General features: G+C 54.1%; 3 protein-coding genes across 3 annotated transcripts; 2 read left to right on the top strand and 1 right to left on the bottom strand.

Moving 5' to 3' along the window:
* Positions 1 to 1,177: 1,177 nt before the first annotated feature.
* Positions 1,178 to 4,561, bottom strand: UMAG_00414 (uncharacterized protein; the record flags this gene model as incomplete). The annotated part of the gene is made up of 1 exon (XM_011387988.1): positions 1,178 to 4,561. The coding sequence occupies one exon, from the start codon at positions 4,559 to 4,561 to the stop codon at positions 1,178 to 1,180; it is 3,384 nt and encodes a 1,127-aa protein (XP_011386290.1).
* A 3,643-nt stretch (positions 4,562 to 8,204) lies between these two features.
* Positions 8,205 to 9,458, top strand: UMAG_10104 (putative glycerol 2-dehydrogenase (NADP(+)); the record flags this gene model as incomplete). Its single annotated transcript, XM_011388359.1, has 4 exons — positions 8,205 to 8,361; positions 8,478 to 8,880; positions 8,961 to 9,297; positions 9,435 to 9,458. 4 exons carry the CDS (start codon positions 8,205 to 8,207, stop codon positions 9,456 to 9,458), a joined length of 921 nt encoding a protein of 306 aa, XP_011386661.1.
* A 1,247-nt stretch (positions 9,459 to 10,705) lies between these two features.
* On the top strand, positions 10,706 to 14,675 carry UMAG_10103 (SUMO protease ULP2; the record flags this gene model as incomplete). The annotated part of the gene is made up of 1 exon (XM_011388358.1): positions 10,706 to 14,675. A coding segment is annotated over one exon (3,970 nt), but the record flags the coding sequence as incomplete, so codon positions are not given.

Raw genomic sequence — 14,675 nt, 5'->3', positions numbered from 1 at the left:
CTGCTTTCGATGCGTCCGCTGCACTGCTGTTCCAAGACTGTTGGTTGGTACTAGCCAGAGTCGAAGAAGGTAGATGCACCTGGTTGCTACTACTAGAGCATACAGCCGAATGATGACCTATCGGCTGTTGTTGCACGTCTGATGTAACGTTGCTAGCGCTAGGGTTGCGGACGGCGCAAGTTGGGTCGGTGATGGTGATAATGAAGATGGTCTGACTTCTCTGATTGACCAATTGTCAAAGACGTTAAGCTCTGCGCGCAGCTTTGAAGCAAATCTTGAGTCGTCAATCGTGAATCACAATTCATTCACGATTCTAAGTCGGTGCGCACAGCATGCGTGTGCGTGTGCGTGTGTGTTGATCTCTGCTAAGTCACACGCTCAACTCAGAGTCACAGTCACGAGTCGTGAGCCGAAGAAATACAGAGCGAAAGACACAAAATTCACGATATTCGTGATTGACTCAAACCAGGCACAGTCACCAGTCACGGGTAGCACGAGTCATTCACGATTGACGAATTCAGCACCATATCTCCTCAACTAATAATAATAATCACGAATAATCGTGAATCGACATGTGCTCCATTCGTGATTCACGATTCACACAGCGATTCGTGATTCGCTCAAGGGTCCCCACCGAAATAATCCGAAATTGTCTCTTTCCGATCATTCGTGAGTTCTTTCTGACAAATCGTCAAGCGAGGGACATACAGTAAAGCCAAGATTTGAGAACGGAAAGCATCGTATTCACCATCGCCGCAAAATATGCTTCCACCTTTCTATGCTGCCAGCGGCCTCTCTGCACGTCGTACTTGAGCAGTGTTCTCCAAGCGATGTCCCGGATTTACTGTGTCTTCTCGATTCTAAACGAGTTTCCACCCCGCCACGTTTTTGAAGACCAGTAGCCCCGTATCTACGGTCAAAGTGCATAAGCTAGGATTGTATCACCTCAACAATCGTACAGTAACACATGTCCAGAACGCTTCCACGTTCAGCTAATTTTATGATTGTAGATCCCCAACGGATCGATATGGTATATTAGTAGAGAAGTGCTGGGCTGATACAACTGGGGTGACGTAGTAGAGGAATAAAATAGTCGTGACGTCGTAAAAGTACATGTCTAGATCGTGAGTGTGTAAAGAAATCCGTAAAAAAATCGTATAATGGCATAGCATGGTGATCACCAGCCCTTGTGGTGAAAGCTGCCCCACTCTTCGGAATATCGCTTCGGCTTGGGTTCGCCTTCATTCCTCTGGTCAGCTCTCGATGTGCCAGCGCTGGTGAGCGGTCGCAATGCGTTGCCGTTCAGCACATTGTCTCGGCGATGACCAGGGGCTTGTGGCTGAGGCTGATTGATCGGTGCCATGGGAGCACCGAGGCCCAGCATCCTTGAGCGGCTCTGACGCTCCCAAAGCAGGTTTTGCCGGAGCGATTCCGAAAGCTCATCGCGAAGCATGTTGCGTCGCGTGGTGCGGGGCGTCTGCGGAGCTGCTGCCTCCGGCAAGTTGATCGAGGAGCGAGGACGCGAGATCGAGACGGGTCCGTTCATGCTGGTGCCGCTTTGCTGCATCGAGCCATGTCCCATTGGCAAACCTTCGCTGTTGGAACGCGAGCCAGAACCGAGAACGTCACGCTCTGAGCTGCGCAAGTGTTGCTGATCCGAGTGACGCGACGACAATGATGGAGCCGACTGACGAAGCTGGCTGTGAGCCAAGTTGGATTGCGATGCACGTGAAGGAATCGCAAAGTCTCGATCGTCAGGGCTCACTTCAAGACGCAGCGAGCGCGACGATACTTCGCGCTCAAACTGCGCTGCAGCCTCGGACCCTTGACGGCGCAAGTGAGATCGCGTCTCCGTGTGCTCTTCTGAAGTACCATTGCCAGTTGAGCTTCGCTTCGAATGTGCCTTCATGTTGGTCAAAGCGTGCAGGCGGGCCAAGGCCATGCTTCCAGGTCGACCAAACGAGGCAGCTGCTACAGGCGAGTCGGGGCTGCTGGCGCTGCCATCCGAATGGTGGCTTCCGCCAGCAACACTCTGCTCATCGTGCTTGACCTTGCCCCCACCAGTAGAGGAGCGCGTGATGTGCGTGTCCAACAAAGGCAGGGCTACGGCACTCTTGCTCGTCTTCAGACCCGTGAGGCCGGCGAATCCGCCTTCGCGCAACGATCGCGGCGCATGGCTGGTGTTGTCGTTGCTGTCTCGGTGGGCCCGAGGGCGACGCACAGCTGGCGGAGATCTGGCAGCCCCGGAAGCGGTTGGTTGGGACGAGAAGGAAGATTTGGTCCTCAAGTCGGCAGCCGAAGCGTGCGGACGGCCGGCCAATTGACCGGGAGGGGAGTGCTGTTCATCGGGGTGGAAGAGTGAGCTGAGCAGACCACGCACAGGCTGCTCAGGTGGGCTTGGTCCAGTCGAGATAAGAGCGTTGGGGGCAAGCAAACGAAGGTCGGCGGCCGACTTGGAGCGGATCGCTTGCTTTTGGAACATGCTCCGGTGACGCTCCTCCTCCTCACGCTTGCGACGCTCGGCCTCAGCAGCTTGATTGGCTCGACGCTCTTGCTCCTCGGCTTCGGGGTCGCTGGACCATTCGTCGTCGTCATCAATCTCATCGGCAGACGTGGACTTGATGGCTTTGCTGTCCTTTTCACCGTCTGTAGCAGTGGGAGCAGAAACTGGTTTGGCTGCGTTCGTATCATCGCTGCTTTCATCCTCGTACTCCTCTGAATCAGTCTCATCGCCGCCCATGGTGAACTTGACGGGCACCTTCTTGGTGGCAGCTGCAGCCGACTTGGGAGCTTGAGTCTCGGCTGGCACAGGCTTGCGCGCCACGGCATGGGTGGGCTTGGGTGCAGGAGCCGCTCGCGTCATGACCAACCCTGAGAATAAGTTATGACGAGGAGGAGGGCGCGCAGGTGCGACTGCGATCCTGTCCGAGCTCTTGCTGTGCTTGGCACCGCGATGCAGGCCGCTCGAGGACTTGGATCGATTTCCAGCGTGAAGTGCTCCGGCAGATGGCCTCGAACGGATTCGAGCTTCGCTGGTACGGCGAACACCGGCGCCATTGGCCGCTGATCGATGTGATGCTTGTGTTGAAGCGCTGGAAGCGGAATCGGAGCGAACCATACCCAATGATGCGTGCGTGCCATGGTGCTGATCGTCGGTGGACGCCTTGTCGATCTGCGCCAGTGTGGACGCTTGCTGGTCAGCCTTGGCTCTTTGCTTGATGGCAGATGCGGCGGGCGTCGGCTCAAGAACACCTGAAGGGGGAGGCATGTGGTGCTGTGCCGAAGAAGCAAGCCTCTTGGCAGAGTCGGCTTCGACATTGTTGTCAAGATCAAGATGAGGAGCTGATGCGACGGCGGCTTCCTTGTGGCCAGAGTTGTTTGCATCCGACAACATTGTCTGTGAGCCACGCCTGGAGATGGCTCCGATGGTAGGTGCCAACGCTACGGTCATCTTGTCCGGAGAAAGAGGGCCACACGTCTCTGGCGCGTCACAGTGCACCTCGATAGCGTCGGCGGGCACAGCCGTGGAAAAGAGGGGGGTAGTCGACATCTGAGCAGGAGGTGGCTGGAGTGCATTTCGCAATTGGGTAGCAAGGGCGGCCTGGGCGATGCTGGAGCTCTGAATCGGACTCAGTTCGGCAGGCGCGCTGTTTCGCTTGGCGTCGTTGCCCTGGTCGATTTGTCTGCGAGGAGCATCCAATGCACCTGTGCTGGCATTCATGTGTACATCGAGGTGAGGCATGCTGCCCTGAGTGCCACGAAGCGAAGCAAAATTATCAGCGCGGCTTGTCAGAACAAGATTCTCGAGCGCAGTTTGGAAGCTGAGCGGACGTCGGCGCAATGATCCTTCCTGGTTGCGCTGCTTGACGCGCGCTTTGCTTCCAAAGGCGGACGAGGAAGAGATACCACGCTTGCGTCGCGATCCTTCGAGATCCATATCGGCAAGATTGGAGCGACGCGAGGCTGTGATCATGGTTCGACTAGTGCGCTCTGCGATGCTGTCTGCGATCCTTGCGCGCTGAGGAACGACCGCAGTTGTGGAAGACGCGACAGTGGTGGCGGCCGATGACGATGATGTCGATGTTCGACTGAGGTTGGATTGATCCAACTTGATCTTCCTCTTGACGGGAGAAGAGACGGGCGCCGACGGAAGCGGAGCTGCGCAGGGTGAGGCAATGCCACTCTCGCTGTCGGTCGAGTAGTCAGAATCGCTTCCGTCTTCAGGATCGGAAAGCGCACTGCCGGAGCGAGCTGTTGTGGTGGACGAGAGACGAACGGGCCTGTAGCTGCCGGTGATGCTGTTGGCGCGGCTAATGAGAGGCGTGTCGAGCGGGGTAAAGTCGGTAAGGTCGGAAAGCGAGGTGTCTGGAGGAAGGATGTGGGCTTCGCGGAACCACAGACGCCACGAGAGGTTTTCGAGACGTCGACCAGATTCGAGAGACTCAGCACACTTTGTAAAGACGTTCCAGAGGTTGGCAAGTTGGTCGAGGCTAAGATCATTCATTTTGAGCACATTGTCCATGGACAAGGCCAAGACAGGGTCTGGAAGCGATGTCGGCATGCTGTCCAAGTTGTTCGGCTGCGGCCGCACGGGTGATGCAGAAGTCAGAGCAAAAAGAGTAAAGAGGACGAGATTTGAGCGGTGCACGCGTGTGCATATTACAGTGGCTGGTAGACCATTGCTAGGCGGTGGTGGTGGCAACCTTGTTTGCTGGCAGATGAGAATTGGACTGAGAAGGCGTAAGAGATCGACCTGAATTCTGGTGTAAGCACAGGGAAAGGGTGTGGCAGCTGCCGAAAAGTACAATGTACACTAGGTCCTGGACGAGCAGCAAGGTAGATGGTTGGGAAGGCTAGATGAAAGCGTTCGTATAAGCTCTACCAATGCAAGTAGCGCAGTGGTGATCAATCTGGTTGTTGAGGAAGACTGCTGTGGGTGGTATCGAACAAGGAGCAGATGATGGCAAAGACGAAAGCTGAGTTGATCGCCAACGATAGTGGAATGGGGCAATCACGAATGGGATGATGCAAAAATCAAGCGAGCCACTCGTGACTGATGAGGCGGAGGATTCACGATTGACACCGCGTTGACTCACACACAACTACCTTTTTGCGCCTTTGAAAGAGCCTGCTAAGCTCAGCAGTAGCAGTCTCAGCACCAAACGACAGGTTCTACTCAACACACCCATAGCAGGAAAAAAAAAAAAAGAAAAAAGGGAAATGTATCGTTTAAAATCGGAAAGAGAGAAAATCAAAGGACGGCAGCAGCGCAACCAACCCCACCGGCTCAATTTGAAAGAAAAGAAAGCCTCACGACTGTGAACAAATTGAAGCAAACTGTGAGTCTCGCAAAGCGCGGCTATGGCGGAAGAGGGCCGACGCGTCCCGTCTCGTCTTCTCTCTCTCTCCAACGTCAAGTTACCGGGGATTGACATGGTCTGCTGACGTTGCTCGTCTTTCGTCGGCTTCTCCCTCTGCCAGAACTCGAACCTGAGACAGCTGAGCAAACATGCCTCGTGAATGTGGGTGCACAAAAGTCGTGCTTGCAGCGATGCTCACGGTGGGGAATGGACGACTGCCCACGAGTTAGTGAGATTGCGGGGGTCAGGAACGTGACCGACAAGACATCCCTCCATCCACTTCATGCGGTCAGTGGCGGTAACACTTTCAAGGCCAACAGAGCTCCGCAGCTCGACGGGCCAGACTGTGACAAATGAGACGGTGCTGGTCAGCAGACCTCTACAAGCCGAAGTTTTGCACTGCCTTGCTGTGCTGGTTCAACAGAGACATTTCACATCGTCAGTCAATTCGGCCAAATGAACTTGCCAACACCCGCCACACGCTTGTCACCGACCGAAATTTGGACGAGCCACGGCCCGACCAAGAGCGAAGGTGATCATTTGCCACCACTCTGACACCACTTTCATCTTGCTGTGCCGTACCATGTCAACCTAAACCTCTCCCTTCAAGTCAAACAGATCGTTCACAGATCGGCTCAAGACGACAAGTGCGCTCGGGTTTAAACAAGAGCGCGGCGAACGTTGCAGGTAAAACCATGTCCGGAACGGTCGCGTCTCAATTTAGCTTGACTTTCAACTCACCCTGCTCACTCTATCGGGCCATGTCGCTCCGCTGCCTTTTCAACAATCCTCCAAATTCACATTGCAGACAGCGCGCGCATCTCAGATGCCATCCGAAGTAACTTATCACGCATGTATCACGCGGCACACAGAGAATTTAAGGAAATCAAGAATCGTGAATTACCAAAGCTCGTGGCGTTTGTCGGTGCTGGCTCGGTTGTTGCTCCGCCGAGGCTCAACTCCCTGTCTCGCCGCTCCGCTGCCTCGCTGCCTCGCTGCCTCGGTCTGTTCAACCCGACTCTCTCACTCTGACCACTTGGCCGACACGTACGAGAAGCTTGACACACTTTGAGAGTGAATGCCGGTGGCCGACAGAATGGCGCTTTGGGGCTCTTGTGGAAAACTTCGTGAGACATGTCCATCTCATTGTACCACTGAGCAATGTAGACGTAATTTTCAGACACAAGCGGAGCGAGGAATGTTGATGACATTGATGCACTTGATGGATCGACGAGCAGCTTGAACAGCTGGTTAGAGGTGTAACAGGGTTAGGGTGACGCAGTTGCTCAATGACGTGAAGTCAAACTGAACGCGGTAGTCGAGAGTGCTCTCGTGCCTCCCACGTACAAACCACGATGACATGTTCAATTCGTGATTCAGGGTCTCCGGGCCGGTCGCACTCGTGACTTGCACACTCGTCTCTTACGCCTTCACGCCTGTATCTCATCCGACAAAGAACGATGCTTCCCAACCTGCATTTCACATGCACTGCCACTTCTAGGCTTATGACAATCCCATCTTACGCAGGCGAGAGCGAGCTCCGAGGAGCGGCTGTGGTATTGATTAGCTCGGCGTGGCTGTCTTTCCTTTCTTGATTTTGCAAATCCGGTCAAGTGACACAAAGGATTTTCAGCCGCGATTATCATGATTCTTGATTGCAACGCGCAAACTCCACATCAGTCGTGTCACTCAGACCAGAGCTACGATTACATTCCTCTCTCCCCCACTGACGCTTCCTGTCACTGTCTCCGCTCGTGACTCGATCTCCATGCAAGCAGAGATGTGGAGAGCGCATTGAGTAGCTATCCAGTATCTCACGTATGCTCGGCGTGTCTGAGCCTAATTCCCCACACTGACGTGTGGTAACGCTAAGTCTCTTTCCCCGCACTTCCTTTCATAAATTCATCCGCTCACATTTTCAGAGTTGACGGCACAAACACGCCTATCGTGGGTGCTGGCTCCGACCCTTTCTTTCCCGCAAGCTTTCATGCTTCCGCAACTCTCCGAGCTCTGCTCTACCTCGACTGCAACAGTCTCTTTCAATCAAGCGGACTCTCAAAGCGACTAATTCGGGTGAGATCAACACCCAAACTCCCAGGCGGCAAAGGTTGAAACTCAATTGATATGCAAACGAATAGGAAGGTGATCAATATCAGCCAAGTGAACTGATAGAATCTTGATTGAAACAACGACATGCGCGATCCAATGTTACTGCAAGAGCTGCAATCGTACACGAGTGTACTGCACACTTCTCCAAGCCTGCTCTGCTTTCCTTCTACAACGGCCCGTAGTCAGCTGACCGGGATAGGTCGAGTCCTCTCCGTCGCATGACCGACAGATCAACTTGGACTAGGCTCTCCAAGACCAAACCTTTAATTAAGTTATTTTCTACGTGGGTTTGGCGCGGAGCGTGGGGCTCGCTTTTCCAGAGAATTACCGAAGCGGAAATCTCTCCACTTCAAATCGCCCGATGTTGTTTTCCCCATCGGGATGATCAGTTTCGATGTTATTTCGGACCGAGCTAAGACTCGGAGCTTGCACGGCAACTAAACGGTGACTCCCATTCGCAAGATTCGTGATGGGAATCCGCACCCCACGGCGACAGACTCGCCCTTGCGTTGGCCAGTGCTGCAAAGCGAGTCGACAGGACTCTTGCAAGGCGCTTCGAAGAAGCGATCCTCGAGTGGGAGAAGTGCAGCATCGTCGTGTCCCAAACTCTACTTCTTTGCGCGTTCGAAGCTGAACCTGCTATTTGACCACCATCAACTTCTCCAAGCAAGCATAACTTGATCTCCTCCGACCGAATCAAAAACCAGTTCGCTCCTGGCAAGACCTCAATCGACCATGCCACAATACCCGTCAGCCGCTCCTGGTCAAAAGACTTTCAAACTCAACACTGGTGCCGAAATCCCAGTGATCGGTTTGGGAACATGGCAATCGGCCCCTGGCGAGGTTGCCAAAGCTGTCGAGAGTGCGATCAAGGCCGGTTATCGTCACATTGGTATGTGAAGAGGTGGAATGAGATGGAGAAAAAAGTCTCGATGCTGACCTCTCTTTTGACCCTTACCCTTGGTTATGTTGCGCTACATCCCTTGTACATTCCATTTCTGGCCAAAGACGCTGCATGGATCTACGGAAACGAGAACGAGGTTGGTCAGGGAATCAAGGCGTCTGGTGTTCCTCGATCGGAGCTCTTTGTCACGACCAAGATCTGGTGCACCTATCACCGACAACCAGAGGCCTGCCTGGACGAGTCGCTGCAGAGGCTCGGCTTGGACTACGTCGATCTGTTGCTGGTTCACTGGCCCGTGCCGCTTGTGAAACGCGGTGACGAAAAGATCCCGCTGAATGAGGATGGTTCGCGTGCCATTGACCGCGATTGGTCGCCTGAGCAGACATGGGAGCTCATGGAGAAGCTCCCTGCGACTGGCAAGACGAAAGCCATCGGTGTCTCGAACTGGAGCATTGCTTTCCTCGATAAGTTGCTGGCCAAAGCCAAGATCGTCCCTGCTGCGAACCAGTAAGTATTCTACAAGTAATCTACGCTACGAATGCAAAATAGCGATGCAGACCCGCTGACCTTTGTTGCCTCGAATACAGGGTCGAGCTTCATCCATTCCTTCCTCAGCACGAGCTGGTCAAGTACTGCCATGACAAGGGTATCCTTCCGCAAGCCTACTCGCCCCTTGGATCATCGGGAGGACCGGTCCTGCAAGACGAGCGCGTTCAGTCGATCGCCAAGGCGCACAAAGCCGACCCAGCTCAGGTGGTCATCTCGTGGGCTGCACAGAGAGGTGTTGTAGCCCTGCCAAAGAGTGTCACCCCTAGCCGTATCGAAACCAATGGCAAGCTGATCGTGCTCTCGGATGAAGAGATGCTCGAGCTTAATGAGCTGCACAAGCAAGAAGGCAAGGCGGTGCGCCTGGTCAAGCCCAATGTAAGTCCCAAGCTTGTTTTCTGTCATGAAATGACACCAGCAGCTTTGCGACCCCTGGATCGCTCATCGGACGTTTCGAGAGGGCTTGACGCTGACACTCGACTCTGTCTGTCCATCCCAACTTTCGCATAATACAGTGGGGCGTTGATCTGGGATGGTGAAACGTCCAGAGCGACATCTGCTCTCCACCGTCTGAAACTTGCCTTGCTCCGCTCAATGTAGCAGACGAAGCCCTAAGTTATTTGCGAAATAGCGATTAGATTAACAGCGATCACTTGTACCATCCGAGTCAATCGCGATTGGGCGGTGTGTCGATATGTGCTACTCACGACTGAAAATCACGAATTAATCACGAATATCAACTTGAACACAGAAAAGTGTGAGAATGGATCTTCTTTGCCAATCACGAATACTGAACGCGTGGGGCTTGCAGCATGTGGAGGTATCCTATTCGTGATTGTACTGGGCTGTAAGGCAGCAGGAAACAAAAGAGAGCGCTCCTGAGTTGTAATGTGAATCTTACACGAGTGGGTTATGGTCTGGTTGTGGGTGAGGAAACTGCATCTCTGCCGAGCGAGAACTGGCTGTCCGCTAACCCTAATTTTGCTCTCATAGAAATGTTGTTGTGGATGAGCAGTCACACTGTAGCTGATCGAGGTCAAGCCAGGAGGGACGTTGCTATGCGACATGCTGTTGTTCACGAAGAACTAGTCGGAGTCAAGAGTCGCCTTTTCGAGGCCTGTGGAACTCGCGACTGGAGAAATTTGCTTTCTCAGCCTCAGTCTCATTATTTCCGTTTGCTGGAAGCGTGAGACGCAAAAATGGCGCTCGAAGCCAAGCATGGGTTCCCAGTTTCTGACAATCGTGAATCGTGAATCACGAACCACGACCGTGCGAATTGGTGAGAGTCACGAGTGTGTTCTGCACTGTACAGTGTGAGTATGGCCTCTGAAAGCAACACTCGCATTTTTTTAAAGCTCGACTCAGCCACCTTCATACACGATTCTGTGATGATTCGTGATTCGTAATTCGTGATTGCATCCTCTCACCATCAACCTCGTTTTTCCGATATGGACAGCTAGCCTGCGACAGGCGGCTACTTCGAATCAGCTTACTTCGTTGCGGACCGTACCATCACCGCCATCCCACTATCTCACCACGCTGTCTCTTGCTGTCCTCGCGCTCGTCGATTCGGGGTCCTTATCCATCTGCCGCATACAATCACGAACACAATCCGCCGTTCGCAGCTGAAGCTACCTTTACTTCCGAGCATTTTCGTCCTCGCTTCACGTTTACCTTCTGGCCCCGACACACGCATGTCTTCCACAATCTCTTTGCAAGGCATCGCTTTTGCCGAATCTTGATTCCACCAACACTCTCGTCAAGCGTGTCTGGCCCACACAAAGCCATGGCGCGCAACTCATCGTCTTCGAAAGACTATGAGATGATCAAAGACTTTCACGGTTTAGGTCGCTCGGCCTCCAAGCGCGGTCACGAAGAATCACCAAAGTCTCGCACGCCTACATTGATCCATATCCCAGCAAACGGAAGCACGTCTGCTGAGGCTTCATCCTCTCATTCTCGCGGTCGCGGCCTCAGACGGATATCTTCGCATCGCACCACCAAGCTTCCAAGCCACCACACACACTTCTTGGATACTCTGGACGCCGATCATCTCAGCGCACGTCTGCCACCAACCCCGCTCGGAACGCGTCGACGTGGCCGACCTCCAGCCTCATCCAAAACGTCGGTTCGTCCGCCCGCGATGAATGCTGACAACGATGTCTATGTCGACACAGCACCGCCATACAGTCGGGACAAAGGTAAAGCCAGAGCGCACGACGCTTCACCCCGCGCGACCCGCTCCAAGTCTCTGCGAAAGGCTTCGAATCAGGAGCCGATCAGTGTCGACAGTGATGATGATGACGTTCAAGAGGTCAATCGTCCAAAGCCTTTCGGCTTCGAGATCCAGCGTCAAGTCGATGCTACCAGCGGCGATAGTCTAGCTTTGCAGGTCAAGGAGAGGCGACGTCGTGAGCAGACCACTGCATCTACATCAGCCGTGTCCTCGTCTACGGCTCCAGATAAGTTCTACTCTCGTCCTAGTCAAGTCTCCCGCCAACGTTCCAACTACAGACGTTCCGATGGTCCCATTCAGCTGGAAGAGCCAAACGACGCTCAAAAGTTCGGTCCAAGCCATGTCGTGGTTGTTGATGGTAGTCCAGAAGCTGATTCCAAGACTGTAACATCGCATCAACCTGATCGCAACTCGACTGGCCAGTCTCGGCCCAAGCTCGTCGACCGCATGAAATCAAGAGTCACTACGTCGAACGCATCAGGAGTTGCTCGAGGAATCTCTTCGTCAGTCGCAGCCTCCAAACTCTTACCACCGCCCGTTCCCCCACCGCAACCTGGTGCGAGCCGCGAGCCGAGCTCCAAGGAACAACAGGCTGCCTTATCTCGTACCGTCAAGCGCATGCGAACCGAAGTCGGGCCATCATCGCCTCCGCAGAAGCACTTGCTTCACGAACCTTCCAAGTTTCCCTTCGAGGTGCGTCTGAAGGCCATCGTCATTTCAGATGTGTGGAGGTCGCGGGATCGCGACCACGCTGCCATCTTTGTTCAACCACATGCGCTCCACTGCGGTGTCACCGTGAATTGCTGCATTAAGATTCAATACAGCGACATTCGGGAAGTGCTGGCCAACAAGCTCGATGTTCAGGACTGCGGAATTTTGTGCCTCACCCTCACGCCTGGTTCCGAGAGTGCCAGAAAGTTGCAAGAGACGTTCCACGATTTCGACTCTCGCGCTTCTGGTGACGCCGCTCAGATTCAGTTGATCGCGAGCGACTCGTCAACAGACGATCTCGCCTCATACGCTCGCGCATTGTCTTGGGTCACCAAGAAAATCCACAACATATCGTCCAGTCAGGTTATGATGCGCTGGCTTCCCGAAGCTGGAGTCAAGAGTAGGATCAGCTTGTTCGAAGGTGTAAAGCAGTCCCCATGGCCCGGCGCTACCACTGAGCCCAGACAGCAAGCACAGACACACATCAGGCGAACATTGATTGTTCCAGGCGCCGACCGCTTGCCCAATCACGCCACACAAGATCTCGTTCGTACCAGCGACACATACAGTCCTCCGGTGCCAAAGAAGAAGACGTTTGATCTTCAGCCTCCGTCTCCAGCAACTCCGATCATTTTGGCCACAGACATCCCCGCGCGCGGTGCCCCTGCCTCCTCGGCATCGCCGACGCTTCTCCCCTTGTCGATTCCGACAGCCAGACCCGCTCCGGTCAGAGAGGTGGAGATCCCTAGGCCACTCATTTCGGATGAGGGTGGGACAATTTTGCACTACCCATACGAAGGTAAAGGCGCCATGTCACTGCGATACTCCGACTTTGAGAAGCTCCTTGACGGTGGTCTGCTGAACGACGTTGTTATTGAATTCGGTCTCAAGTTCATCCTGGAAGAGATTCGTGCTAGAGATCCAGCGCTAGCGGACAGCATTTACGTCTTCAATACGTTTTTCTTTCCGATTCTAATGTCGGACTCCGTCGAGAATAGCTATTCCAAGCTTCGGAGATGGACAGCTAAGGAAGACCTCTTCTCAAAGAAATACATTGTGATCCCAGTCAACGAGAACTATCACTGGTACCTGGCTCTTATCGTCAATCCAGCCTTCATCCTGACGGAACAGGTAAAGGATAGTACCAGCGAGCAGGACAAGGATGAAGTCGCTGCAACGCTCACGCTTCCACCTGCCATCTATGCGCGACAGTCATCAGCTCTCAACGAAGCTTCAGAGGAGGAATGTAAGGCTGCCGAGCACATGCAGCGCCACGAGGCCCAGACAGCGTCCAGTTCCGAGCCCAATACGCCCCCTCTGCCTACGTCCCAACTCTCATCACTGTCGGCCGGAGATGACTCCGCTACCCTGCCGTTTCCCATGGATCTGGACATCGAGCCGCTTGCCGGCACGCCGACCAAACCCAAAGCAGACCCGTTAAGCCTTGACCAGGCATTCATCATCACCCTCGACAGTCTCGGGCAAAGACACGTCAAGTTGGGCAGCAAACTTTTCGAGTATCTCTGGCGTGAAGCCTGGGACAAGAAGAAGCCTTTGGCCTCGTTACCTTCGCAGCAGTCATTGCACGGAACAACGAAGCAGCTAAAGACGGAAGAGGATTTGAAGCTATCACCCGGCCCGAACGAGGTTACAGAAATGAACTCGGCCGAGAGCACCTATGAAATTTCGAGGGTCGAAGCAAAAGACCCGTTCCAGGACTCGGAACAGCCGAAAGACGCAGAAGCCACCGACGAAGTCGGCGGTGTGCGCGCTGTGCCCGTACAAGACAAACGACGAGCCGTGGCAGGAGACTCATCCTTGGATTCATTGGAAGCGGAAGCTTGGTCCAAAAGTCTTCCCAAAGCCGTCTACATCCACGCCCACGTCCCGGAGCAGCCGAACTTTTGCGATTGTGGCATCTATTTGCTGCACTACTTTGACCGCTTCTTCCGCCAGCCAGATAAGCTACTCAAGATCATGGTGGATGCCAAGAGCCAGATCAGCGACCTTTACAAGACCAGCCCTGGATTGCGCCTGCAGGTGAAGCAAGAGATCGAAAATAGGGCCAAAGCGGAATGGCAGGCAGGCGAGGTCAGCTCGAAGCGAGCCTACTGGCGTTCCAAACTAGTGGAACTCTCGGAAGGATGGGCTGCACATATGAAGGCCAAACGGGAGGCTGCGGGGGAGAGTGGAGAAGCGGAGCCGTCAGCAGTCAACGACGAGAGCGTGGCGATGACTGGCTTTTCTCTGCAGGAGCGATCGCAATCAGCACAGCAGCAGGATGTAGATGCGCTCATATTGGATGCTGGGCGAGCTGAAAATGCTGATGGGAAGCCCGAGGCGGAAGAAGACAAGCAAGGTGAGACGATTCGACATGGTCTTGTCATCACAGACTCTGCGCAAGATGACATTGAGCGTTCCGTCAACGACTATGCTTTCGGCAGAGATCTCAGCGGAAAGCTGTACGTCGACAATGTCATGGCACAGGCGCTGTCCAGGCAGCACGGTCCACTGACTCTTGAACATCTTAAAGAGCTGCAAAGGGAGGATCGGCAGGAAGCGGCTTCGCAAAAATCTGCACCCGAATGGCTCAACAAGCTGAAGGACATGGGTGCGCATGACTTGCCGCGTTCGACAATAGGCGATGACGTTGGCGATGTCATTTCCATGGACATGAATGCCGTCGTGCCTGCGCGCGAGCACGAAGATTCAGGTCGTTCATCGCCGACTGTATCAGTTGTGTCTACCTTATCGCATCGCCCAGAGCAGCGGCATGAGCAAGAACAAGCAGAGCAGCAGCAACCTCACG

This window comes from Mycosarcoma maydis, chromosome 1 (genome assembly GCF_000328475.2).
Source record: "Mycosarcoma maydis chromosome 1, whole genome shotgun sequence".
Lineage (NCBI taxonomy): Eukaryota > Fungi > Basidiomycota > Ustilaginomycetes > Ustilaginales > Mycosarcoma > Mycosarcoma maydis.
This window is presented reverse-complemented; position numbering and strand designations above follow the sequence as displayed.